General features: G+C 35.8%; 1 protein-coding gene across 1 annotated transcript; it reads left to right on the top strand.

Moving 5' to 3' along the window:
- The first annotated feature begins 170 nt into the window (after positions 1-170).
- Positions 171-26377, top strand: NDUFA9 (NADH:ubiquinone oxidoreductase subunit A9). Its single transcript, XM_074269201.1, has 11 exons — positions 171-324; positions 3720-3890; positions 4505-4602; positions 5637-5728; positions 13123-13264; positions 14433-14535; positions 16997-17064; positions 18309-18385; positions 21076-21171; positions 23021-23087; positions 26082-26377. The coding sequence occupies exons 1-11, from the start codon at positions 276-278 to the stop codon at positions 26247-26249; spliced, it is 1131 nt and encodes a 376-aa protein (XP_074125302.1). The 5' UTR covers positions 171-275; the 3' UTR covers positions 26250-26377.

The following is a 26377-nucleotide window of genomic DNA, read 5'->3' as shown; positions in this document are numbered from 1 at the left end:
TTTTTTTTTTTTTTTCTAGATTTTGACCATTTCCCTTTTATTTTCCTTCCTTAACCAGATAGAATGAGGATTAGCACCAGCCTCCCACTAAATTAACTCTCGCGCAGGCGCAGACAAATCTCTTCCTTTACCAGACTGGAAATAAAAATCAATCTCCTCCAGTCTGCTGGACCAATCTCTGCGCAGGCGTACACGAAACTCAAGGAGGTAGTTTGGTCGTATTCGGGAGCCGTACCTCCTTGGGAAGGCCGGGGGAAGTGGAATTGTGGGAAATCATGGCGGCGGCCTTGGTCGCCCGGAGTCCCCGGGTCCTGGCAATGTCACGTAAGTGTCACCCACGGCTGGAGCCGGTGTTCTAGGACGAGGTGCTTCTAACCGAGGGAGTTCCCCCCTGCTCGTGAGGAAGAGCCCCAGACGCCGCGGCCTCCCCGGGTTCGGGCTGGATGAAGAGCCCAGTCCTTCGCCTAGTCTCCTGGACTGCCGAATCTGTCCCTGGGGCCGGGGAACAGTCTGGGAGCGAGGGGGCGGATTGGAGGGATAGGAAGAGGGACGCGGAGGGGCTAACCTGACGTTTCTCTGCTCCCAAATTCGTTATCCCTACGCTGTGTACGGAGTCGGGCCTTCAAGGCCGTTCTCAGGCTTATGTGTCACCTCATTCCTCTTCACTATCTCTTTGGGGGCAGGGGAGGAGCTCAGACCCTTCTCTGTTCTCCCCCTGCCTTTCCTCAGAAATACCTCCGGCTCTGTCCTGATACTGGAGACTGAGGCTCCTGGTGAAGTAAGTGACTAGCCCAAGGTCACGCGCAGTAACAGTTTCTTCCTCTGTTTTTTTTTTCCCCTGAGGCTGGGATTAAGTGACTTGTCCAGGGTCACACAGCTAGGAAGTGTTAAGTGTCTGAGAGCGGATTTGAACTCGGGTCCTCCTGACTTCAGGGCTGGTGCTCTGTCCACTGCGCCGCCTAGGTGCCCTCTTCCTCTCTTTTCACCTTCCCAGCATCTTTTGCATCTGGTCCCTTTTCTCCAACACTTTCCTCTTGATTCTGGCTGTTGTCTCTTGCCCGGGTTATTGCGGAGGCTCCCTAATTAATCTTCCTTCAGAATTCTTCCCTACTTCAATCCATCTGCCATCAGACTGATTTTCTTTTTCTTTTTTCTAATGAATGGTATTTTATTTTTCCAAAAACCACACAAAGATCATTTTCAGCATTCACAATCTTATGTTCCAAAATTTTCTCCTGGCACAGGGTAAGCCATGATATAACTGGTAGCTATTATTGTTCCTTAATATAGTATATGGTTATTAGGCATTTAATAAATGCTTGTTGATTGAAAAGTTGAGAGACTGGGGTTGTTAGGGTAAAGGTGACGGGGTAGAGGATGATTGAGGATGGTAACTGAAAGGATGGTCCTGCCCTCAACAGAAATAGTTTGGAAGAGGAGTCGGCTTTTAGGGAAAGAAAGTGATTGAGTTTGAGAAACCGACACGACATGGGTAGAAAAATATCTGGTCAGCACCAGTAAACTAGGTATGAGGCCACGACACTGGTCCTGTGTCACTGGGACACTGGAGTGTCGGAAATAGAAGAGGGCCGAGGATAGCGCTTTGGGGTAGTGTACTGTTAGGATATAAGATGTGAATGAAAAACCAACAAAAGAGACTTGGAATAGTCCGGGCGGAGAACCAATAAACAGTGGTGTCATATCTCAGAGAAAAGAGCTTGGTCAGTAGTGTCAAATTCTTCAAAGAGGTAAAGAATTTGGCCTTTTAGGGATTATTGGTAACTTTGGAGAGAGCAGTTTTCATTGAGTGGTGAAGTCAAAAGGCTAAATTGCAAAGAAGTTAATGAGAGGAACTGGAGGTAATTCTCTTTATTTGTTGTTGTACCATTCATGCTCTGAAGTTGTGTTTAAAAAAGTAAATTATGAAGAATAATACAAGACTCTCTTTTCCTTCATTTTGAGGGCACATGAATTCTGCTAACTTTAATTTGAATCAAAGTAAAAATAGCCAGGCTCTATGTACATGTTATTGGTTGAACCTGGCAGGAACATAATATGTTTCTGAGATGCACAGCAAGAATATGTGTGCTGGAGAAAACACCATCTTGAAATGTTTGAGGAATTGCTTGATAGCTGAAGACAAAATTGTAAAAGATGAAAAAAAAAACAGATCATATTAATACATATTAATATAATAAATATAGGCAATGTAAGGGGCATTAATAACTATCAACACAAACTTATTTTCTCATTATCATAATTTTTATGAGAATGGTCCTTAACATGTATTGCAGAATAATTAACCAAGAAAAAAGAAAAAGTAAGAGAACAAATAATTTTTTAAACCTAAATCTGTATGGGGAAAAGAAGATCCACTACTTAGGGTGGATAGAGCATGGCTAATTAATGAGAAGGTAGAGCTGTTCAACTTTTATTTTGGTGTACACTCTTTTTGCCAAAATAAAGGATCTTTGTATTGTAAAGTCAGTCTTTCAGTAAGCATTTATTAAGCATCTACTATGGGTCAGGCATTGTGCTAAACACTGGGATATAAAGAAAAGCAAAAGATAGCGTCTGCTCTCAAGGAGCTCTTTATCTATTAGGGAAAATAATATGTGTGTGCTTATATAACACATAAATTGTATTTATATGTAAATATATGTATAAATGAGCTATGCGTGGGTTATATAAGAAAAAGTTAACAGAAGTAAGGCATGAAGATTAAAAAGATATTTAGAAAGGCATCCTATAGAAAGTAGGATTTAAGCAGGACTTGAAGGGAGCCAACAAGGATACTAGTGCCATCATATTGGAGAGTATGTGGGAGGAGTCCCAGCAAGACTGGGAAGGAAGGGGCCAAACTAGGTTGTAAAGGGTTTGAAAGCTAAGGGATATGAGTGTGAGATGGCACTGTCAGAAGAGATGAAGGTATATTGGAGAGGGAGATTTCAAAAGTAAAATACAGAAGCTTTAGCAGTAGATTTTATATGGAGGGTAAATGAGTTGAGAATGATTCATAGTTCCCTCAACAAGTTTAGTTTTGCATATGTTGTGTTTAAGATATTTACTGAAAATCAATTAGAGATGAAAAAGTTGAAGGTCAACAGAAGGATTAGAGTTGGATAGAGGACGGGAAGAATGAAAATTGAGAAAGGACAGAATAAAAATTGTCAATAAGGAGTTGATATCCCATATAGGTATGATAGAAGTAGGATAACATAAGTAGGAAGAAAGATTAGAAAAGTCTTAAGGTGAAATCATGCTAATAGGGGGCAGAAATGGAGTAGAGGAAGATGTTGTGATTGGACATTATTTAGTTATAATGTTAGTGGACTGATCAACATAAAGATGTAAGGTGATGGAAGGGGATGGTTTGAAGGGAAAGCAGATACTAAAGAGATTTAGAATGTTAGGCTGAGAGCTTGGTAGATACAAACAGGATAGGAAAAGAGCATAGTTGTCTACCCATCAAAATCACACGTTCTTAAAGGGGAAGAATCATGTCAATTAGCTCTTAGGTGTTGCTTCAGAGTGCCCGACTTGTACTCTGCACACAGTAGTTAGTTCATAAAGCTTTCTGACTGTTATTAACAAGCTAATTGAGTAAGGCTTGGCAAGTTATACTTGGGAACTTCTTGGGGAAAAAGTCTTTGAATACTTCCCTTGTTAACTTCTGGCTTTAACTTTTGATTATTCTCTTATCTCTTATCATGTTTAAGGATCTGGGATTACTGCTATATCCACATCTGTATTTCTTGCTCAGTCCCACCGCAAAGTTCATCATGCTCTTATGCCTCATGGGAAAGGTGGGCGTTCCTCAGTCAGTGGGATCGTGGCTACTGTATTTGGAGCAACAGGATTTTTGGGTCGATATGTCGTCAATCACCTTGGTAAGCTTGCTTAAGCATATCATTCGCCACTTAATGGGTTCACCGTTTTAAAATTCAAAACTCTGTGCATATTGCCTTTGCTGTTTTCTGGAAATGTTCTGTATTATTCCTAAATTGCACTTATAGAATTCCCTTCCTTCATGGAATTCAGATTTCTTCACAGTAAGGAATAGGGGTGGTAGATACAAGAATGGACAATGAAGGAAAATTGTATTATGTTTTCCTGTATAGTCTCTGGTATGCCAAAAATATTTATTTAAAAAAATGTTCTTAGTATGGGCATGGTAGTAGAACCTTTATGTCTGTCTTCCTAACTTACATGCTTCCTGGTTAAGTTATTACACTTTCAATTTGGGTATTTGAAACCAGGGACTAATGAATATTCAGAATGGAAGGATAGGTCAGTGATAAAGTATACAAGATATACTTGAGGTTAAGTTGTATTGAACCATTTTCCTTTCAACATGACTGCAGAGTACCTGAACTGAGGAAGTTTTTAATAGCCATTTCCCAGATTATTCTTTACCCTTAATATCTATAATTTGTGTGTGTTCATAGCTATATAGCTTGATGCTTTGTTCTTCATTTCAGTCCATCTTTTCTGCCTTTTTTAGGGCGTATGGGATCACAGGTGATTGTCCCCTATCGGTGTGAGCCTTATGATTTCACCTATCTTCGACCCATGGGTGACCTAGGCCAGATTATATTTTTGGTAAGTTAAAAAATTAAAAAAAAAACTTTTTAAACATGTCATTTCTTCATATGCCTTCTTCCTCATTTAACCCTACCTAATTACAAAGAACAGCAGCTACAAAAGAGACTGATAGACCTTCTGAAAGAATGGGCAACATTCTGCCCATTTGGCTCTCCACCTCTACTAAGAGAAAGGAAATGTATTTCACCATGTGTCTTTAGGGACCAAAATTGATCAGTTTAATTAACCTGAGTTTAGTAATCTTTTAGTCAAGACCAAAGCCTTCATAAGATGCTATCTCTTTTGTAAATAAAGTAATAAGTAGTTGAATACCTGCCCAAATTTTGATAATGCTGTCTTCTATATGACTATAACCAGTTTTCTTTGATCTGATCTGATGATATTCTTTTTTTTTTTTTTTTTTTTTCCTTTTTTGAGGCTGGGGTTAAGTGACTTGCCCAGGGTCACACAGCTAGGAAGTGTTAAGTGTCTGAGATCAAATTTGAACTCGGGTCCTCCTGAATTCAGGGCTGGTGCTCTATCTACTGCGCCACCTAGCTGCCCCCCTTTTTTTTTTTTTTTTAATAGTTTTTATTTACCAGATATATGCATGGGTAATTTTACAACATTGGCAATTGCCAAACCTTTTGTTCCAATTTTTCCCCTCCTTCCCCTCCTCCCCCCTGCCAGATGGCAGGTTGACCAATACAAGTTAAATATGTTAGAGTATAAATTAAATACAATATATGTATACATGTCCAAACAGTTGTTTTGCTGTACAGAAAGAATCAGACTTTGAAATAGTGTACAATTAGCCTGTGAAGGAAATCCAAAAATGCAGGCGGACAAAATTAGAGGGATTGGAAATTCTATGTAGTGGTTCATAGTCATCTCCCAGAGTTCTTTCTGAGTGTAGCTGGTTCAGTTCATTACTGCTCTATTGGAATTGATTTGGTTCGTCTCATTGTTGGAGAGGGCCATATCCATCAGAATTGATCATCATAGAATATTGTTGTTGAAGTTTATAATCTGATCTGATGATATTCTTACAGGAATGGAATGCTAAGGATAAAAGTTCCATTCAGAGGGCACTGGAGCACAGCAATGTTGTCATCAATCTTGTTGGACGAGACTGGGAGACTAAGTAAGTTCTTGGGGGCACTTTTTTTTTTCCTTCTTTTTTCCCCCCAGGATTTCCTCATCAGCAGGTATAGAGTTGTCCATTATTCAAAGAGTATGTATTGAGTACCTGGCATATGCATGGCACTATGCTGAACAGGTAAGGATACAAAAAAATTTTAAGATCTCTAGGATATTGTTGTAGCTGTAGGGCTAAAACACATAAAAGCTTTTTTTTTTTTTTTTTTTTTTTTTTCTTCCAAACAATACACATACAGTATAGCACATATTTAGATAAGTTGTTAACAATATATTAAACGCAATATTGCAAATGAAGGATTGGGATTGTGATCTCTAAGCTCTCCTTTATATAGACTCCTTTGCTCTTAGAGGCCTAATGGCCTTTTCTGTGAGTCCACAGTGATAAGTCACCTATGTCTTCAGGCTGAAGGATAAACAGTTTTTTTGTTTTTTGAATGGTGAGAACTGTAAGATATACGATAAAAATATAGATGATATTCTGACATTTAAAGATTTGAAGCTTTAGAATTTTTTTTGGAAATTGTCTAGCCATAGAGTTCTGCAGTCCTCTTATTCCTCCTAAGTAGTATATTTTGGTAGCAACAAAAGAAAAGGTTACAGAAAATGACTCCTCCAGTGTCTTAGACTAGAGCTTTAACTTTGAATATTCATGATTTGATTTTTGCTTCATTTTTTTGGGCAAGAACACTGGAGGCCCAGGAAAGTAAAGTCCTTTCCTCTAATTTATTTAGTCAATATTGAAATATAGAGTGTGGCTAGATTGGAGTATGCAGGTAATCGGCACTGTGTAGATGTTGAAGAAAATGAAAAGAAAACTGAGCAAGATGCTAAAGCCATTAAGAAAAGTAGGAGAGTTGTCTGGGACATTGGCAAGAGCAAGACAGTTGGGAGGGAGAAAAGTAATGACTTCTTCTGTGGAAGGGTTCAAGGGACTAGGTTTTAAATTAAATCAAAGAGGTAAAAGGAACAATTGAAGAACAGATGTGAAGGCTTAAAGGAATTTGTTAGCATTAGGGTGGAGGGGAGAGGATTCTGGGAAGATGGCAGGGTAAGTGGATAAATTTCAAGCTCTCCAGATTTCCCTCACAAACAGAACAAATTTGTGCCTCATGGTAAACACAGACTAAAAAATCTAAATTTGGGGCAGAACTGGGTCCTTGTATAATTCAAGAAGATCTGAAGAAAGCCCCTAGGCTGGGGATTAACCCTTGTGAAGTACAAACTCCTGACTAGCTTCTAGAAACACCAAATGGGGAAGTCTGGGCCCAGCTGTGTTTGACTGAAGCCTAAGCAGGAACCATAGAAACTTTCATCTGAATTGCTTGCAAAGTTAGGGATCTTATAGCCCTGGGCAAAAAGGAACTAGCATACCCAGAAGTGCACAAGCAGTGGGTTGTGACCACTTGCTAAAGGTTTTGGTTTGGGACTCCAGATCAGAGGACAGAGGTGAAATGAAACTAAAGGCATCATCCCCCCCCCCCCCCCCATCCCATGATTAAAAGTGCTTACACTAATATTTCTCATTTTAAAAAAAAAAAAAAATTACCGGCAAAGAAGAAAGAACCCAGCCATAGAAACTTAACTATGGGAATAGGAAAGATCTAGGGTTCATCTTAAGAGGAGGACATTGAAGTAAAAAAAACCAAAAAACAAAAAACTGCTTCTGCCCCAAAGAGTAATGTGAAATGACTTCCTGCCCAGAGAGAATTTGTAGAATTCAAAGACTTTAAAAATCAAATGAGACACATTAAGGAAAATTAAAGAAAGAAAGAACAAAGTCATCCAAGAAAAATAAGATTATGAAAAAACAGTTAACTAACTAGAAAAGGAGATATAGACTCTTAAAGAAGAATACAATGCTTTGAAAATTAGAATTGGTCAAGGGAAAGCCAGTGAAGCTATAAGTGGCCAAAAAATAACAAAACAGATTCTAATAAATGAAAAAAATTAGAACAAAATGTGAAACATAAGGGGGAAAAACCAGGTCTGAAGAACAGATCTAAAAAGAAAAAAATATAAGAACAATTGGATTCCTGAAAGCTGTGATTAGAAAAAAAAGAACCTTTATACAATAATGCAAGAAATCCATGAAAAATTGTCCTGGAGTGATAAAACTTAAAGGGAAAGTAGAAATAGAAAAAAGCTACAGCTCCCAATCTCAAAGAGATCCTTTGTGGAAACAGGAATGTTATTGCCAAATTTCAAAACCCTCAGATTGAAAAGAATATTTTGAAAGTACAAGGAAAAAACCAATTCATATACACTGAAGCTACAAATAGAATTTTACAGGACATATTAGAAACCACAATAAAAGACTGTAGGTCCTGGAATCATATCATATGTCATATATACACCAGCTTAGGGGTGGAAAAAGGATGCCCATTATCACCACTATTATTCAATATTATATTAGAAATGTTGGCTTTAGCAATAAGAAAAGAAAAGAGAAAAGAATTAGAATAGGCAATGAGGGGAAAAAAACATCACTTTTTGCAGATGATATGGTGATATACTTAAGAGAATTCTAGAAAATCATTCAAAAAACCTCGAAGCAATAGCTAAATTTAGCAAAATTGCAGGATATAAAACAAACCTATACAAATCATCAGCATTTCTGTATTTTACTGACAAAGCCCATCAGCAAGAGATAGGAAGAGAAAATATTTGGATGTCTACCTGCCAAGATAAACCCAAGAACTATATGAACACTATTACAAAACACTTCTCATACAAATAAAGACAGATTTTAACATTTGAAAAACTATCAAGTCTAATTGGTCAACCAAGGTAATATACTAAAAATGACAATTCTGCCTAAATTGATTTCCTTGTTCAGTGCCATACCAATCATACTGTCAAAAAGTTATTTTATAGAACCAGAAAAAGATAACAAAATTAATCTGGAAGAACAAAAGGTCAAGAATGTCAAAGGAATGAATAAAAGTACAAAGGATGATGGCTTAGCAGTACCAAACCTAAAACTACATTGTAAAGCAGCAGTCATCAAAACCATTTGGTACTGGCCAAAAAATAGAATGGTGGATCAGTGGAATAGATTAGATATATACAACATGATAATCAAGGCCTATAGTAATCTAGTATTTGATAAACTCCCAGACTCTAGCTTCAGAGGTAAGAACTTAATATTTGACAAAAATTGTTGGGAAAACTGGAAAATAATATATCAGAAACTTAGCATAGACCTGTATCTTATAGTCCATAATAATATATAATATAGTCAATAATATAGTCAAAATGGGTACATGATTTGGGCATAAAGAATGATACTATAAACAAATGAGGAGAGCAAGAAATAATTTACCTATTGATCTTTGGAGAAAGGAATTTGATCAAAGAAAATTTTGATTACATTAAATTAAAAAGATTTTGCACAAACAAAACCAACAGCAACAAGATTAAAAGGGAAGTACAAAGCTGGGAGAAATTTTTTTACAGCCAGTGTGTCTGGTAAACATCACATTTCTAAAATAATATAAAGAACTGTGTCAGAGTCATTTCCCAATACATAAAAATGGTCAAAAGGATATGGACAGTTTTCAAATGAAGAAATTAAAACCTCTGTGGTCATATAAAAAAAGTGCTCTAAATCACTTTTGATTAGAGAAATGCAAATTAAAACAATTCAGGTACCACCTCACATCTCTTAGATTGGCTAAGATAAGAAAAGATAATGATAAATGTTGGAGGGGATGTGGGAAAACTGGAGAATAATCTGGAACTATCCCCAAATAGTTATAAAATTGCATACCCTTGACCTAGCAGTGCTACTACTGGTTTTGTATCCCAAGGAAATCATAAAGAAGAGAAAGGACCCACATGTGCAAAAATGTTTGTAGCAGTTTTTTATGTGGTAGCAAAGAATTGGAAAATGAGTAGATGCCCATCAATTGGGGAGTGGATGAACAAATTGTGGTATATAAAGCTGATGGAATATTGTTATTCTATAAAAAAATGATGAATAGGCTGATTTTAGAAAGGTCTGGAAAGATTTACATGAACTAATGCTGAACAAAACAAGTAGAATCAGGAATACATTGTACCCAATAACAGTAAAAATATATGATGACCAACTATGAAAAACTTGGTTCTTCCCAGTGGTTTAATGATTCAAATCAATCCCAATAGACTTTGGACAGAAAATTTCATCTGTATCCAGAAAAAGAATTATGCAGATTGAATATAAATCATCACATGCTATGCTTACTTTTTTCTGGTTTTTTTTTTTCTTTCCCTTTCCTGTGGTTTTTCCCTTTTGCTCTAAACATGCTCCCAACATGATTCATAAAGCAATGTGTATTAAAAATAAATTTTAAACTTTTTAAAAATTCAAAAAGAACTAGGTCTGTAGCCAAAAATATCATATCTAGCAAAATTATCCATAATATTAAATTTAAAAAAAATGACATTCATTGAACTTGCAGATTTTCAGGACTTTATTTCAACCAAATCCTAACTCAACAGAATTTAATATATGAGCCAATATCAAAGATCAGTTTCAAGGAACTTAACGTGGACAAATTGTTTTATGTTTTTTTAACCTGGAAATGTATACCATATATTTGAAATTGACATCAGCAATTGGATAGTTCAAAAGAAAGATTGGGGCAGAGTTGAGTATGACTTGACTCTAAAAAGCAAAACCACCTAGAAAAAAGTAAAAATAGTAATTATGTTGTACAGATGTGGTGCAAAGGAAGAATAGACACAGAGGCATTATAGAGAAGAGGAGGACTCAGTTCGACAACCTCCTCACTTCAGGAATGGGTTAAATAGGCAATTCTGTATACATACCATGAAGGATATAGTACTCTCAAAAATCTGTAAAGAAAGAGGGAGACATGGGGGAGTTGGGGAAGAAGACAAGGGAGGGATTCATGAGTAGGGGGAGGTAAAATGATAGCAAAGCAAATTAAGGAGTAGAATTATATCTACTTCTTAGCAGGGATAGGGGAAAAGATATACACAAAAACACTACAACAAGGATCAGGAGTAAAATTTATTAGAAGTAAAAAATATGGCTAATAATCATTGATCTTAGACAAAGTCAAACTTAAAGATTCAGGCAAGAGAGAAATCTACATTATATGTCAGCCAAAATAATACTGTTTTAGATGCATACATGATGGATAAATTTTGTGTGTGTCTGAGTATATAGATATGTGTGCATGTTGCTCTGCGTATATGTGTATATAGATATATGTATATGTGGGCGAGTGTGAATGTAAATATATATATGTGGGGGAGTGGTCGGGGGGTGGGTAATATGTGTGTGTGTGTGTGTGTATGTATATGTATATGTATGTATAAATATGTCTGTGCTTAAGATACTCTGCTTGAGGAGATAGGAGGGATGAAAAGGGGAAAAAAATAAAGTACAAAAAAAGTATGCAGCAGAGAACAAAAGAACAACCTAAAGGAAGCAAAGATGGAAACTCAAGAATATAATTTCTTCTATTTATATTTTTTCATGAATATATTGTTATATATTTTGAATTCTCCCTGATCTGCTGGGCATATGTCAATGTTCTGCTTTGTTTTTTTTTTTTCCTTTTCTGTTTATATTTTTTTCTCTTTCTTTTTTTTAATAAAAGAAAAAAAAGAAAAAAAACCAGTAGGATGGAAAGGGTTAGTGGTATGTGACTGAATGTCTAAAGAGCAGGATGGGTAGTAGACTTGGAGAGGAAGAATACAGTTGATGAATAGGAATGGGAGGAAGCAGATGAGAGTTTTGTACATAGATTGATAATTAAGAATAACAGATTAGAAAGAAAAGATACTGGGTAAGCTAAGATGTATTTGTTAGTGATAGGAGAATTCAGTGAACAGATTTATGGAATTTGCCCCACCATTCCATTTAGAATATCCTTAAGTCCCAGTCCTCTCTAAGATGGTCCTCCAGGAATTCTGGGTAGTCTGTTAGCTAATTCAGACTTTGGGGTATCTTTGTGAGTTATATATTTAGAAATAAATGAAAAAGCCCTGTAGGATTACTCCAATGCATGTGTTTCCAGTACCCCTGATACGTCCCTAAATTTTTGTCATCTCCACTATGTACATAGATTCTGACATGGGAACAAGAGTTAGGATGGAAGACAATATGATATAATTGGTCAATTCGTTCTGTTCCAATGTCATTGATCTTATAAAAGGATTAAAGATAAAACTAATAGTTATGTAGAGAAGAAAGTATATGACAAAGAACTTTATTCAGTCTCTTTTTTTATGGCTTCCCCTGTTCTTCCTCCTTTCAAGATTATTGGGTGAGGGACTGATAGATTTATAGCAGAAGGAGCTTTAGAATTCCTGTAGTTTAATCCCCTCAAGTTATAGATGAGGAAACTGAGACCCAAAAAGGTAACTAATTTGCCCCAAGTTGTACTGCTCATAAATAGATAGTTGGACCAACATTGGAACTCAAGGTCCTCTAACTTCGGCCCTCTGTACCATGTTGCCATTCTCAGACAAGGACAGGGCTGTGTTAGTAATTAGGGGCTGGAGTAGATAGTCAAAAAAGAAATTGTGGAGGACTGAGCTGAGAAAGAGAACAAGGACTGACCCTAAGTTTGGTAATATGAAGCTCCTGAGATGGATTTCTTTCTTTTGAACAGGGCCCCTTTGTCACTTCTATCTGTAAAATAAGGTCTGTCTCTGCAATACAGAAGGAAAAAGAGTTGGTGATAGAGGGAAAAGAGCATTGATCCTGGAGTAAGAGAGTCTGAGTTCAAATTCCCCCTCTGCTACTTCTTACTTCTGTGAGATTGGGCAAGTCACTTCACCTCCTCATCTCTAACATGATAGAACTGTATTTGATTGTCTCTGAGGTCCTGTTGTGCTCTAGATCTGGGATGCTATGAAAATTTGTGTTACAAGCTACAAACATTGCTGTCAAAACCAGTCTCTTAGGTAGCTATAAGTTGATTCTTTTGGAGATAATGATCTTAGTTTGCACTTACTCAGCATTTTAAAGCAGTTGTTCTTTATCTGGGATCCATGAGTTTGTTTTAAAACTGTGTTTCATCGTAAGTTATCTCCTTTTTAATCCCCTGTAACTTATTTTTGTTGAAAAACATTCTGAGAAGAGATCCAAGTCACAGAGGTTAACAACTGCTTTAAAGTTTTATAAAGTACTATTTGCTCAACAACCCTCTGAGATATATAGTGTAGATATAATTTTACCCTTTTTGCAGTTGAAGAAACTGAGGCTTAGGGAGCTCAAGTGACTTACTCAGAGTCACAGCATTGTAATGGCTAGAGTAATTCCCAAGATGTCTAATTCCAAGTTCAGTACTGTTTTTGCTATACCATGATATCATAGTTCTTGAATTCTTTTCTAACATCATTTTTTTTATATTTCAGAAACTTCGACTTTTCAGATGTCTTTGCTGTCATTCCCCAGACAATAGCTCAGCTGGCCAAGAATGCTGGGGTAGAAACATTTATTCATGTTTCTCATCTCAACGCTGACATCAGAAGCACTTCTAGATACCTGAGAAATAAGGTCAGTATAAAATTGAACCAGGAAGTGGGTCACAGGGTTAGTGTCATTTGTTCTTTAATGTATGATGGAAGGAAAAAGAGCTTCCTATTGAAATTCTGGTAATCAGACACCATCAACTATGCCCCACACTTAAATTATTTCAATTTATTTATTTATTTATTCATTCATTCATTCATTCATTCATTCATTCATTTATTTATTTATTCCTGAGGCAATTGGGGTTAAGTGACTTGCCCAGGGTCACACACCCAGGAAGTGTTAAGTGTTGAGGCCATGTTTGAACTCAGGTCCTCCTGACTTCAGGGCTGGTGCTCTTATCCATTGCACCACCTAGCTGCTCCTGAATTCTTTTCTTTAAGCTTTTTTTCCTTCATTAAAGGGAAAATACATTTAGAATGCTGAAACATCTCAGCTGGCTAATGTTCTTGACTAAATGGACTCTTCACACTTTCAAATGGCCTTGCCAGTGTCTTGTTTGTGTCCTCTATATAGGGTTAAGAAATGCTTCCTTTTTGAGGGACTTTGTATTGTCATATTTCTCTGGCATTGGACCACATTTAGAGTCCTGATGTGGAGGAGAAAATATTCTTTGGAATTGGAATATGGTTACATGATATGGGAATATTCAAGAAGAGAGCCTTAGAATGTCTCTTCTCATGGCATCTAACCCTCTTGCCTTCCAAACCAGCTTCGTTCTGGCTATTTTAGTGCGCTTGATCTAAATCAAGGCAGCTCCCAAGTTTTACCCATATTGGTTTGTAGTATTCTCAGAAAAGTCCAGGATAGTATCCGGTACCTGCTGATACAAAAGATTAAAAAGTGTTTGGATTTTTCCTGGGATTGGTTGGTATTTAGTTTTATTCTGTCTGTGCCTTTTCCAGACTGTTCTGGGAATAGGTAGTATTTGATCTATGAGCCTACTCTTTTGTCTATTACTCTTCTTAGTATGTGAACTAAACTTCTTGTTGCTGAAACCCTTTTTATCATCTCAGCCAGCCAGCATTTTGACCTTGTAAAGGCATTGAAGTTCAAGGTTTTCAAATTTTCTTTGACAGTTTATGTATTAATACATAACTTGGAGTTAAAGGCTTTGGAAGATAGTTACCAGCCTACTAGCAAAATAGAGTGGAAGCTTTACTCATTTATTTTTATTCCTTACTTTGGACAGGCTGTTGGGGACAAAGCAGTGAGAGAGGTATTTCCTGAAGCCATCATTATGAAGCCCTCCGACATTTTTGGAAGAGAGGATAGATTACTCAATTACTTTGCAAGTATGCATTCTATCTTTTAAAAATGAATTTTAAAAACTGATGCCTTTTAATTTTATATCACATTCATTTGTAAATATGGCCCTCTTCTCTATCTATTTTGCTTTGTAACAAAGAGTTTAAAAAAAAGAAAGAAAGAAGCAGTTTAGCAAAACCAACTAGGACATCAAAGGTGTTTGACATTATGTAAAACATTCTGTGCTCACATTTCCTATTTTATAAGTATGCATATTACATCATTAGTAAGAGAATGGGACAAAGAAATAATGGCAAATATATATGGAACAGGGGTCTTTCTTTTTTTTTTTCAGACATAGGTCTTTTAATTATTTTTTTTAAGTTTTTTTTTTTTAATAATTTTTATAATTATAACATTTTCTTTGACAGTACATATGCATAGGTAAATTTTTTTTTTTTTTTTTTACAACATTATCCCTTGTACTCCCTTCTGTTCTGAGTTTTTCCCCTCCTTTCCTCCACCCCCTCCCCTAGATGGCAGGCATTCCCATACATATTAAGTATCTTATAGGATATCCTAGGTACAATATATATGTGCAGAACCGCATTTTGTTGTTGCAAAGGAAGGATTGTATTCGCAAGGTAAAAATAATCTGAGAAGAGAAACAAAACAAAACAAAACAAAAACCAGTGCTCTCAGTTTACATTCATTTCCCAGTGTTCCTTCTCTGGGTGTAGCTGATTCTGTCCATCATTGATCAATTGGAATTGGATTAGCTCTTCTCTATGTTGAAGATATCCACTTCCATCAGAATACATCCTCATACAGTATCATTGAAGTGTATAATGATAACAGGGGTCTTTCTAATTACAAAGTATTTATGGGGAATCATAAGTGAGGCTTATAACAGTATCATCTAAGAAATAATAGAGGGAGATGTAAATATTTAATAAGAAGGAAAGATTATTTTAAATAAGGGACATGATTAGTATCTTCTTGAATATATATCATATTGAGAGATTAGAATTAACTCCGAATAGCTTCAAAGGCTGGAACTAAGACAGATGGGTAAAAGTTAGAGAGAAGCGGATTTCACTTAAATAGAAAAAATAATTTTCTAACAGGATTATCCAAAAATATGACTGCTTTGTGAGTTATCTGCTTGATCATTTGTCAGTGATGTTAGAGAATATTCTACTAGAGCAATAAAAGGGTTTTGACTAAATTATTTCTAAGAACCTGTTCAATTACAGAATTTTATGAAGTAGGATTTATCTTATGTTTCAGAGGTAAATTATGCAAATTTAGAATGTTTTATACATTTCTTCATAAGAAGTAGACCTGAGATGATCTTCTGAGATATAGAGATGGTGTGGGTACTAAGTGGAGATAAGTCCTGTACTGAAGAACTATTGATGAATTATTTTTGATAACACTTTCATTTGTTAGGATACATTTTATACTGACTCACAAAGCTCTTTTAGTCATGATACTTATGTCACAAGAGAAAATCAGCTTCAGCTGTTATTCTTAACCTGGGCTTCATGAACTTATTTTTAAGAAATATTTTGATAACTCTATTTTAGTATAATTGATTGCCTTTATAATCCTTTGTATTTTATGTATTTAAAAAAAAAACTTATTCTGAAAAGAGGTTCATGAGTGTTATGAAACTACCATAGGGCTAAGGCATTAAAAATTGGTTAGGATTTGACTAAACTGATTTTCTAAAGAGAATGAAGTGTTGCATTTCCAATGTTTTTGAAGTATTCAACTTGAATAGTAGTCAGGGTGAAGGATAGTGGTCTTAGGCTCTCTGACTTTAGTTTTTGATTCCATCGACTCATTTCTATTATTTCTTCTAGTGTGTCCTCACAGTGGGATGAGGATCCTGACCTTTTTTAGAGGTAGTCTGGAAATTTATGAATTGCTCCTTTATTTGTAGTTGTGGGTGCCTCCTAAGAAAGTTGTGGATCAGTTACTTTGGGAGACTATGCACTGGAGCATGTATAACATAAGATAAGGAGATAAGTCTCTTCCTGGCTCTTTGGCCCCTTTAGCTTTCCCATCTGAAAAAGTTATATTTTCCCTAATTCAGGGAGATCTTCAGAATGAGTTAGAATTAAGGTAAAAATGGACCTATGATTTAGACATAAATGGTGATACCATATCCAAATTAGGAGAGGTTGGAATACTTTGCCTGTCCTGTATATGGATAAGGGAAGGATTTATCATCAGTGTATTATAAGATGTAAAACGTATGATTTTTTTACACAGATAAAACCAATGTAGCCACAATTGGAAGAAAAGCAGAAAAAAATGTTAGAAAAAATTTTTTTTTCTCTTTGGATTCTTCAAAGGGAAAGTTCTTCTATATAGTTCTTCTAGTATCAACACTATTGGTAGTATATAATTGTACATATGCATATATGTACAATTGTACATTATCTAGTTTTGTATGACTAATCACATGTTCTTATGATTATCTGTATTCTTTTTTGCAAGATATCCGTTGGTTTGGTGGTGTTCCTCTCATTTCATTGGGTAAAAAAACAGAGAAGCAACCAGTTTATGTAAGTATTCTTGGTGAGATGGGAAGGAACCTTCTTTAGAAAATCCTTATTAATTAAATTAACAAACACCTAATTTTTGTAATATGGTACCAGAAGAAAAAGTATGGTATAATGAAACTTGCCTTCTCAATGCTTTTCTGTGACTAAGACTATAAATTATAAAACACTTGCTAATCTGCTTCGGTTAAGGAAGTTTCCTCACTGATAATTCCATACTTCACTAAAATCATAATCCCATTCAAAACAAAATTATGCTAGCCCCTAAGAGAGATGCAAAACTAAATAAGATATGATCCTAATCACCTCTTTTGATGGGTGGGTCCCCCACCCCACCCCAAGAACAATGGAGAGGTGCATGTTAGGCCCAAGAAGGTTGTGGTGATTACCAACCAAGAATTGAGTGAGACAAGTGACATGTTGGTTGTCATCAGAGGTGCATGCCTGGAAAAGACAATGGGCCAGAAGTCACCGGGTAGGAATGAGGGATAATCAATCAGTAGACAGACTGCCTACTCTGTTCTAACTTATGCAGGATCAAGAGTACTAGAGGAAAGCTTCCAAGTATGTTGGTGCTCCCTGTATGGAACATGTTCAGGAGGACATAAATAAGAACTGCCAAGGATGAGAGCTTTTGGAGGAGTAGGGGTTATCAGTTGTATTGTGATTACAGATACATCTAAACATGAGATACTGACCATAATGAGCCTACAGTCTGAGATGAATATAAATTGCAATCAGAATGAGAGGATTACTGTGCAGAAAGGCTTTAGTTCTATATTCTAGTTCCATGTATGGTGGAATGATGGCTGTCAGCTTTCTGACTCACTATGCCATTCCTTATTCTTCTTTATGTCCCCTCCCTGCCTCGGTTGATGCTTCTGGCAAGTAATTCTACCATGGAACTGATGAGACCTGTTTTTTCCCTGTTTTACAGGATTCATAGAGTTAGTGTTATAAAGGAGATCTTAGCTGTCATCTAAATCAATCCCTTCATTTTTCATTTTAGGAAATGTGAAGATGAAGTCATTACCCAGGGTAGTAAGTGACAGATCTAAGCCAGGTCCTCTGAACCCCAAGTCATTGATCTTTCCACAAAACTGCACACCTATTATGAGGATAAGTGAGATGTGCAAAATGTTCTTTTTAAAGAGCTTTTGAAAATAGGTTATGTCTTTATTTTGATCATTTCAAATTGTCATTAATCTTTGTAATCAAATTGTTTACACAGTAATTTTTTCCCCTAGGTAGTAGATGTATCCAAAGCCATTATCAATGCAATTAAGGATCCAGATGCTCGAGGGAAGACCTATGCCCTCACTGGGTAGGTGACTCTTAATGCAAACTTTTCAAATATCATTGGACAAAATGTGTGGTAAAATCTGATGTCTTGAAAATTGTGTCTCTCAGGTCTCTGTTATCAGGAGTCATTTATTTCTGTCATTCCTCTGTTCAGAGAACTAGTTCAGAGATTTCCACTTTCATACGTCCTCGTTTATTAATAGGTTCAATGTCATGTTTCTTGGATATGTTTTTATGACAGCCCAGAGTATCTGCAATGGCAGAGCATAAGGACTATAGACTTAAAAAAGTGCTCCAGAGTCCTTCCTCTCATCAAGGACTTGTTCCAGGTTGCATAGGCATTAAATGGCAGCACTAAGATTCGGACGCAAGTGCTCAGGTTCTAAATCCAGTTTTCACTACAGTTCATTCAACATGCTTACATCTCAAAAGGTATCAAAATTCTTAACAAAATATTTTTAGTAGATTGGTGGTTGTAAAGTCAAATATGTTCTACATTAAGAAGGGAAGGTAATAGAAAACTGAAGGTAACTGAAGGTTAAGTGATTATCTGGTGTTAGGATCTGTTACATGATTCCGAATTATTTACTAGTCAATATTGAATATATTTTCTTTATATTATATTAATTTTTAAAGAAGCTGGAGACTATAGTTTCCCAGCCTTAAGCCAGACCTGTTGTGGTAGATTGGGAAATGGGAGGAAGACTAGGGGAAAAGGGAGATTGAGGGAGAGAGAAGAAAGGAAAGGTGTGGGGGCAGGGGGGAAGAAGAGGGTGAAAAGGAGAGAGAAAAGAGAGATATATACTCTCTTAGTCTCAGCTTGAGATGCCAGCAATATAAATAGGATTCATCAGCTTTCTAGGGAAGTATCAGAAACAGACAGCTAATTCAATTATCTTTAATAGGAAGCCCTTAATAGTTATTCATGTTTTTGGTCCATGAACAAATTCTTAGTTCCATATCAGAGGAAAGTTCTGGCATACAGTTAAAGCTAATAACACAGAAACCTACAAAAGCTCAGCACTTTCCCCATGGGCTATTTTAGGGGATGAACTCTAGAGAAACAGTGTGACTTATTAAATAATAAAAATATCCTCAGAGTTTTCCAAGGATCACTGTCATATTTCTTCCTGGTCCAGATGTCATAGTGTAACTTTTAAACAAAACAGTATTTGGATTTGTAGAGCTATCAAAGTCTTCACTTTGGCTTTTGTTAAATAATTCATTCTTTTTAGATGCAAAAAGGTATGTATTTTTTTCCTCCATGTCTGCCAGCTGTTAAAAAACTTGTAGTCAGCTACTTTAGATTCCAAGTCCTTGCTTCTCATTTGGATCAAATGTTATAGACTATATAGATGCACAAAAATATTTACTCAGTTGCCTTTATGAAAAACTGTAAACTTGTTAAGACAGCAGGGTATGAAAATCATAGAATTTTAAAAGCTGGAAAAAACTTTAGAGATCTTAGGTCCAGACAAGTTAGGTGACTTAGTCATGGTCCATAGGTTGAATGCAGTCAGTCTCAGACATTTATTTAATAGTATGCCTGTGTGGTAGGCATTGCTGACAGTACAGAGCAAGGAATAAACAGTCCCTGACTTCAAGGGGCTTACATTCTAATGAAAGGGAAAAAAACATGTAAATGAATAGGTATGTACAAGATACATAGTTGGTGGTGGATAATCTCAGAAGGGAAGGCACTGGCAACTAAGAGGTCTAGGAAAGACTTCTTGTAGAATATAGAATTTGAACTGAATCTTAAAGGAGGTGATGTTGTGTTCAGTACCAATTGAGCACAAGCTGGAAAAGTTTATACACAGATCTAATGATGGTCTATATAATCATTTCTGTGTCTTCATTTTTCTTAACTTTTCTGCCCCTTCTCAATTCTCTCTCTGGGTTATTATGACACCTATCTCTTAGTTCTCCTCCTCTTTGCTTATTCCTTTTCAGTCCTATGTTGGCTTTTCTTCCATATTATACCATCTAACTGAAGAGAGGGGAGTTCTCTCTCTAAACTCAGTTACCTCATCACTCCATTGGGTTTAAATGTAATCTCCATGCAAATCATTCACAAAGTTCTCTCCTCTATTTCTTTATTCTTCCCATTTCTCCTTCCTTCTATCTCTGTCTGTCTGTCTGTTTCTTCCTATCTCTCCCCTTATTCCATATATACTATTTCCAGTCACTCACAGTTGAACTTCTCACTAATCACACAGCCACTACTTTAGACTCTCTGTGCTTCGATGACAGTCTTAGTGAGTTTCTAAAGTTGAAAAAGTCCTAACACTTATGGTTAACCTTCGTGGAAATGAACTTCATTGCACTTATCTAGAATAGACTTTGTTCAGCAGGACAGATAGACATACTGTATAACAGTTGCTGAATCTGCAGTAGAAATTTCAGCTTAGATCTACTGATATAATTTTTGAGAACTCAGAATCACTTCCATAGCATGATTTTACAATAGAGTGAGAATTTAAAATACTATTGTAAAATGTATAAATTTGAAGAAACTTGCTTGGCTCTTTGTCCCATTTTGTCTTTACTAATCATTTCTCTACTTTTAAATGATGTCAAATAATTTTGGAGTTCTTACTGAATTACTAATCCTGATCATCTATCAACCTCTCTAACTAAAGATTCCCCCTCCCCCCCAAAAAAAAATTGCTAGGAGTAGCAATTCAAAAGCAAATGTTTTTGTTTTTGTAGGCCGAATCGCTACCTCTTATATGATTTCGTGCAATATATCTTTGCTGTGGCTCACAGACCATATCTTCCATACTACATGCCACGTTTTGCATATCAGTAAGTAAAATATTTCTTGGAATTCTTCTCTGGAAAGAAATTAATACAGGTATGCTTATATTTGCCATCTCTTATAGCCATATTGATATGTTACAGTTAGCATTTTATATATAAGGATTATATGAAAAAAGAGTTGGAGGTAGTATTGAAATGGAAAACAATATGCAGTTTCAAGTTTAACCAATCATATAATTTGAACTATTAAAATTGTAAACTTTAGAGTTTTTACTATTAACAGAGCCAATTGTGTGAGTTATTGAATGATTTCATTTTTCACGTTAGGTATAAAACTGAAGGTGAGACTACTTAATCATTTCATATACCCTTAAGCAGAGGAAACTGGTCCCTTCTCAGTGAGACAAAAACTTAGATGTGCCAAAACCTAGCCCATTGTTTGCAAAAGGAAGAGATTCAGGAAACAAGTTTGAATTATGTACAAAGAAAATAAACAGATGTTTGATAGTAATCTCAGTGACACCTTGATTCTCAGATTCTCTTTGCTAAAATGTAGCACCTGGAAGTCACCCTGAATCAGGGGCTCAAAGTCTAGGTGCCATACCTTGCATCTCTGCCCAAGGATTCACTTTTTAGATATGAAGATTTATAACTTTGTTTTAGTCATTTTTATTAGGCTTTCCTGATAAATTTACCCAAACAAAAGAGATTAGTTTATAAGCGTAACAATGGGACAGGACTCTACCTGTCTGAACACTAAGATCTGTCATCTGTGTAGGGCAGACTCTTTTCAGGTCCATTCAAGATACCTAAGTATAGGAATTTTTGATGATGATAGATCCGAAGGAGCCATTGGAATAAGTTGTATATATATTCATATTTGCATAACACTTAATATGATGTGGGTATTTATTAACTCTTGACACAACAGATTCAAATGTTACAGGGTTTACATTTGTATGTTCTATTTGAATGCTTGTTTTGATTTATTTTAAAAGACATATTTTGTGGAGAAAATGTATATGAAGGGCATGGCCAAGTAGATCTGAAGTCAGCTTACTTGGGATAGAGTTAATCAATCAAATAAGCATTTATTAAATGTTTGGTGTGTACTCGGCAATATACTAGGCACTGGATTTTGTTAGTAAAGAAGCTTGAAACATTCCCTGTTTTAAATTATCTTCTACTTGGTGGGTGTAACATTTATCAGGGAGTGATAAAGGAAGCTTTAGTCAGGGCCAAGGGTTTCTAACCTTTTTTTGGTTTGCTTTTGGTCACATGGACCTCTTTGGCAGTCTATAGACCTCTTCTCAAAATGCTTTATAATATACAAACCAAAATATATAGCCTTCCAAAGGAAACATTATTGAAATAAAGTTATCAAAATATTAATAAAACAAATCCACAGACCTCAGGTGAAGAACTTCTGGTTGAGACAGCTATAGGAATTGTTAAGTGAAGGCTTAGCTTAATATGCCCTTTCCAAAAACATTGGCAAAATTGATTTTGTTATTACTACCTCAGGAAGAAATAGAATTGGAGAGCAGAAGGTGTACATGGGCAGCAGGGCATTTAGTAAGGTGACTAGACTCTGGTGTTGGGTTGGATAGGATGAAGAGTGGTCTGGAAAGAACCTCAGGGACCAATTAATCCAGCTTCCTCTCATTTTGTAGATGAAGTAACTGATTCCCAGAGAAGTTAGATAAGTTAGATAATTAATTTCAGAAGTAGAAATTGAACCTGATAGGTAGAGTTTTATGTTTGTATGATTCAAAATTTTTTTTTAAACATTTGTTAGTCAGACATTAACAACCTCACAATGTGATTCTTTTAGCTAGCTAAAATGATTTTGCACTGAGATGGAACATTCATTTAACCTCATGTTTGTTTCCAGATTGGTGGGAAAAATCTTTGAGATGAGTCCATTTGAACCCTGGACTACAAGGGACAAAATAGAGCGAGTAAGTTTGCATTAACAAACATTGCATATATCCTTTTTGTTGGACAGAGACTTGTAAAAGTTGTTGACTCATACTCTTTTTTACTTTATTATAATCCTGACTTAGCTACAGACCTGTGAGCCAAGTTAAATTCTCTAAGTTCCAGGCATTTCACCTTTTGGGAGAAAAGTAATCATCAATCACTGTCACTAAATTACTACTATATACTGTCTACTGCTATGGAAGATATCTAAAAACCAGACTCAAAATATTTCTTCAATAACAAGGGGCCTTAATCTTTTTTGTGTGTTGGACCTCTTAGAATAATATTTTAAAATTCTTAAAACCTTATAGGATTACAAAGGAAACTAGCTACTTTGAAATACATTTATAAAAGTAATAAAAAAAAAACAGTTTATAGGCACTAAATTTAGAAAATCTGCTCTATAGTGTCTCTATGTGATCATCCTGGTTGTGCATGAATCCTTAATGCAGTGGAGGAGTACCATTAGGTTAGATAGCATTAACCAAGACAACTCATTTAGTTTTTGAACAACTTTAATTGTTAAGAAATTTTTCCTTGTATCAAAACAACAGTGTTTCTCTATAATTTTATTATATAGGGGGTTGAATCAGATTCCTTTTATAAATGGTAGACCTTCAGGTATTTGAAGATAGATAAGATGACCCACCAGATTTTTTTCTTCTTCAGGATTAATTGTCTATAGTTCCTTTGAGTGTACATTATGTGACCCATTTTCTTTTCTTTTTTTCCTTTTTTTTTTAAAAAGTAGCTTCTTATTTTTCAAAGTACATATAAAAATAATTTTCAAGATTCACCCTTGCAAAACCTTGTGTTCTAAATTTTTCTCCCTTTTTCCTCTTCCCTGCCCCCTCCTCAGACAACAAATAATCCAATATAGGTTAAATATGTGCAATTCTTCTAAACATTTCCACATCAAAAAGGAGAAAAAATGAGAAAGAATTAAACAAGCAAGCAAACAACATTAATAAAAAGGTGAAAATACCAATATGTGCTCCATATTCGGTCCTGATAAGTGTCTCTCTGGATGCAGAGACCCATTTTCAAGTCCCCTCCCCATCTTGCTCTCTTTTCTCTGAATGTGTTTTGGCTTCTGAGCATTTGTCCCAGGACTGATGATAGTGCTATTGGTTAAAATCATCACACCAGGTCAGATTGAAGCCCTCACCTCCCTCATTCCAGACACATAATCCTTACAAATGCAGAAATTAGATATAGATTTGAAAGGGACTTTAGTGACCAGTGAATTAGTCTAGCCCCTACTTATGAAGTGTCTGAGTTCAAAAGATGTTAAGTAATTTGCTCAGTTCTCCCAGCTCTTGAGTGTCTGAAGTAAGCTTTAAATCCGGATCTAGTAGAATGATTGTTGGTATTGGAGTGAAAGTATCAAGAGTCCTAATTCCACTTCACTTCTGACATTTACTAATTGTGTGACCTTGGCTAAGTCAGCCAATGGGCAATCTGTGGACTTTTGAGTTTTTCTAACTATAAAATAAGGAGGTTGGACTAGATAGCTTTTAAAGTCCTTTATAGACTTAAGTCTATACTTTTATGATCCTGATTCATTTCCTTTGGTTTCTAAGTAGGATGGCAACACTTTTCTTCTCCAGACCACTAAAAGATTGAAGTATACTTGGAGTAAGGAAGTGATCAGTAGAATGAATGCTTGGGAGAAACAAGTTCTGTATAAATTCTGATAGCCTGAGAGCTGAGCTAGAAATTCTATTGAAGAGGTACAACCCAGGTACAGGAAAAAGAGGACTGAATAGCACATAGAGCAACCTTTATTTCTTCTCAATTCCCAATTTTTTTTGGAGGATAGGGATTATTTGCCTTATAAAATCTTTTATTCTCTCTTTTTTTACATATCACTGTCACTTATAAAATTTGGTTTTCTTCAAGCAATCTGTCACTTCTCAGTGACTTTCTACCACATCTCTCTCTTCCCCCCAATAATGTAAATCCTTTATTGTAACAAATAAATACAAACAAAATACTTCAACATATTATTCATATCTGAAAAGATATATATCATTCTATAGCTTTTTTTTTTTAAACCACCTCTCTGATGAGAAGTGGGAGGCACATTTCACTAACAGCTTTTTCAAGTCATGATTGAAGTCATTGATCAGAGTCCTGAAGTCTTTCAGTGTTTTTTCTACATTAGTGTAGTTAGTTATAAGGTATTCTCCTGGTTCTTCATTACTGCTTCACGTCAAATTTTGCCTAGTATCTCTAAATTCTTCATTTACTATTTTCTATGGTATATTAATGTTCCATTACAATCATATATCACTTTTGCTCAGCCATTCCCCAATTGATAGCCAACTTCTATATTTTGCTAATATAAAAATGTAAAGCTATAGAAATTTTTGTTTAAATAAAGACCTTTTCCTCTCTCCTTGCCCTGCCTCAGAGTGATATCCCTGAGTCAAAGTATATGTAGGGTTTCATTACTTAGAATAACTCCAAATTATTTTGTTAGAATGGTTGGATAATTTCATAGCTCTTTGAATAGAGCATTAATATGTCTGTCTTCTCACAGCATCTCTAACATTTTGGGTTTATTTTTTCATCTTTACCAGTCTGATGGATATAAGATGAAACCTAAGAGCTGTTTTCATTAGCACTTTTTATTACTAGTGACTTGGAATATTTTTTTTTCTTATGGTTGATGGTAGCTTGCATTTCTTCTTCTGATATGGAACTGATCTGTTTTATAAAGATTGTCTGTGTTGGGAAGATTTTAGGATCTCTCTTTTGAACTTGTTACCATGCTTGCCTTGCAACATTGAATTTCAGGAAGCAAAAAACATTCCAGATTTTACAAAGTCAAACAAGTCTTGATACTGTTACACATACTAACAGTGGAGGAGTGTAGATGAACAGATTACCTGCTGGGGACAAGATGGGCAATTTTATGGTGTTGGTTAACTTTCATGGATCTTTTGTGTTTTCTTATGTATTTAAAGATTCACATCACTGACAAGAAATTGCCTCACCTGCCTGGCTTAGAAGACCTTGGTATCGAGCCTACTCCCTTAGAGCTCAAAGCCATTGAAGTTCTTCGACGTCATCGTACTTACCGATGGTTGTCTGCTGAACTGGAAGATGCAAAGCCAGCCAAAACAATCAACTAATTTTAGTGTTCCCTAGGCCGCGTTGTGTTTTCCATGTTGTTTAAAAGGTCACCTGTCCAGCCAGTGATTTTCTTCTGAAAATTCTGTGTCCGATGAGCAGATTCCTCAATTAAAATTTTTAAGATGAA

The sequence above is a fragment of the Sminthopsis crassicaudata genome, chromosome 5, assembly GCF_048593235.1.
Source record: "Sminthopsis crassicaudata isolate SCR6 chromosome 5, ASM4859323v1, whole genome shotgun sequence".
NCBI classification, from domain to species: domain Eukaryota; kingdom Metazoa; phylum Chordata; class Mammalia; order Dasyuromorphia; family Dasyuridae; genus Sminthopsis; species Sminthopsis crassicaudata.
This window is presented reverse-complemented; position numbering and strand designations above follow the sequence as displayed.

Bases quoted from the DNA above. Each gene is read 5' to 3' on its own strand.
- NDUFA9 (XM_074269201.1), top strand. From the start codon at position 276: ATGGCGGCGGCCTTGGTCGCCCGGAGTCCCCGGGTCCTGGCAATGTCA. The intron at 4,603-5,636 runs GTAAGTTAAAAA...ATATTCTTACAG, and splicing joins TAGGCCAGATTATATTTTTG to GAATGGAATGCTAAGGATAA. The intron at 21,172-23,020 runs GTAAGTAAAATA...GTTTGTTTCCAG, and splicing joins ATGCCACGTTTTGCATATCA to ATTGGTGGGAAAAATCTTTG.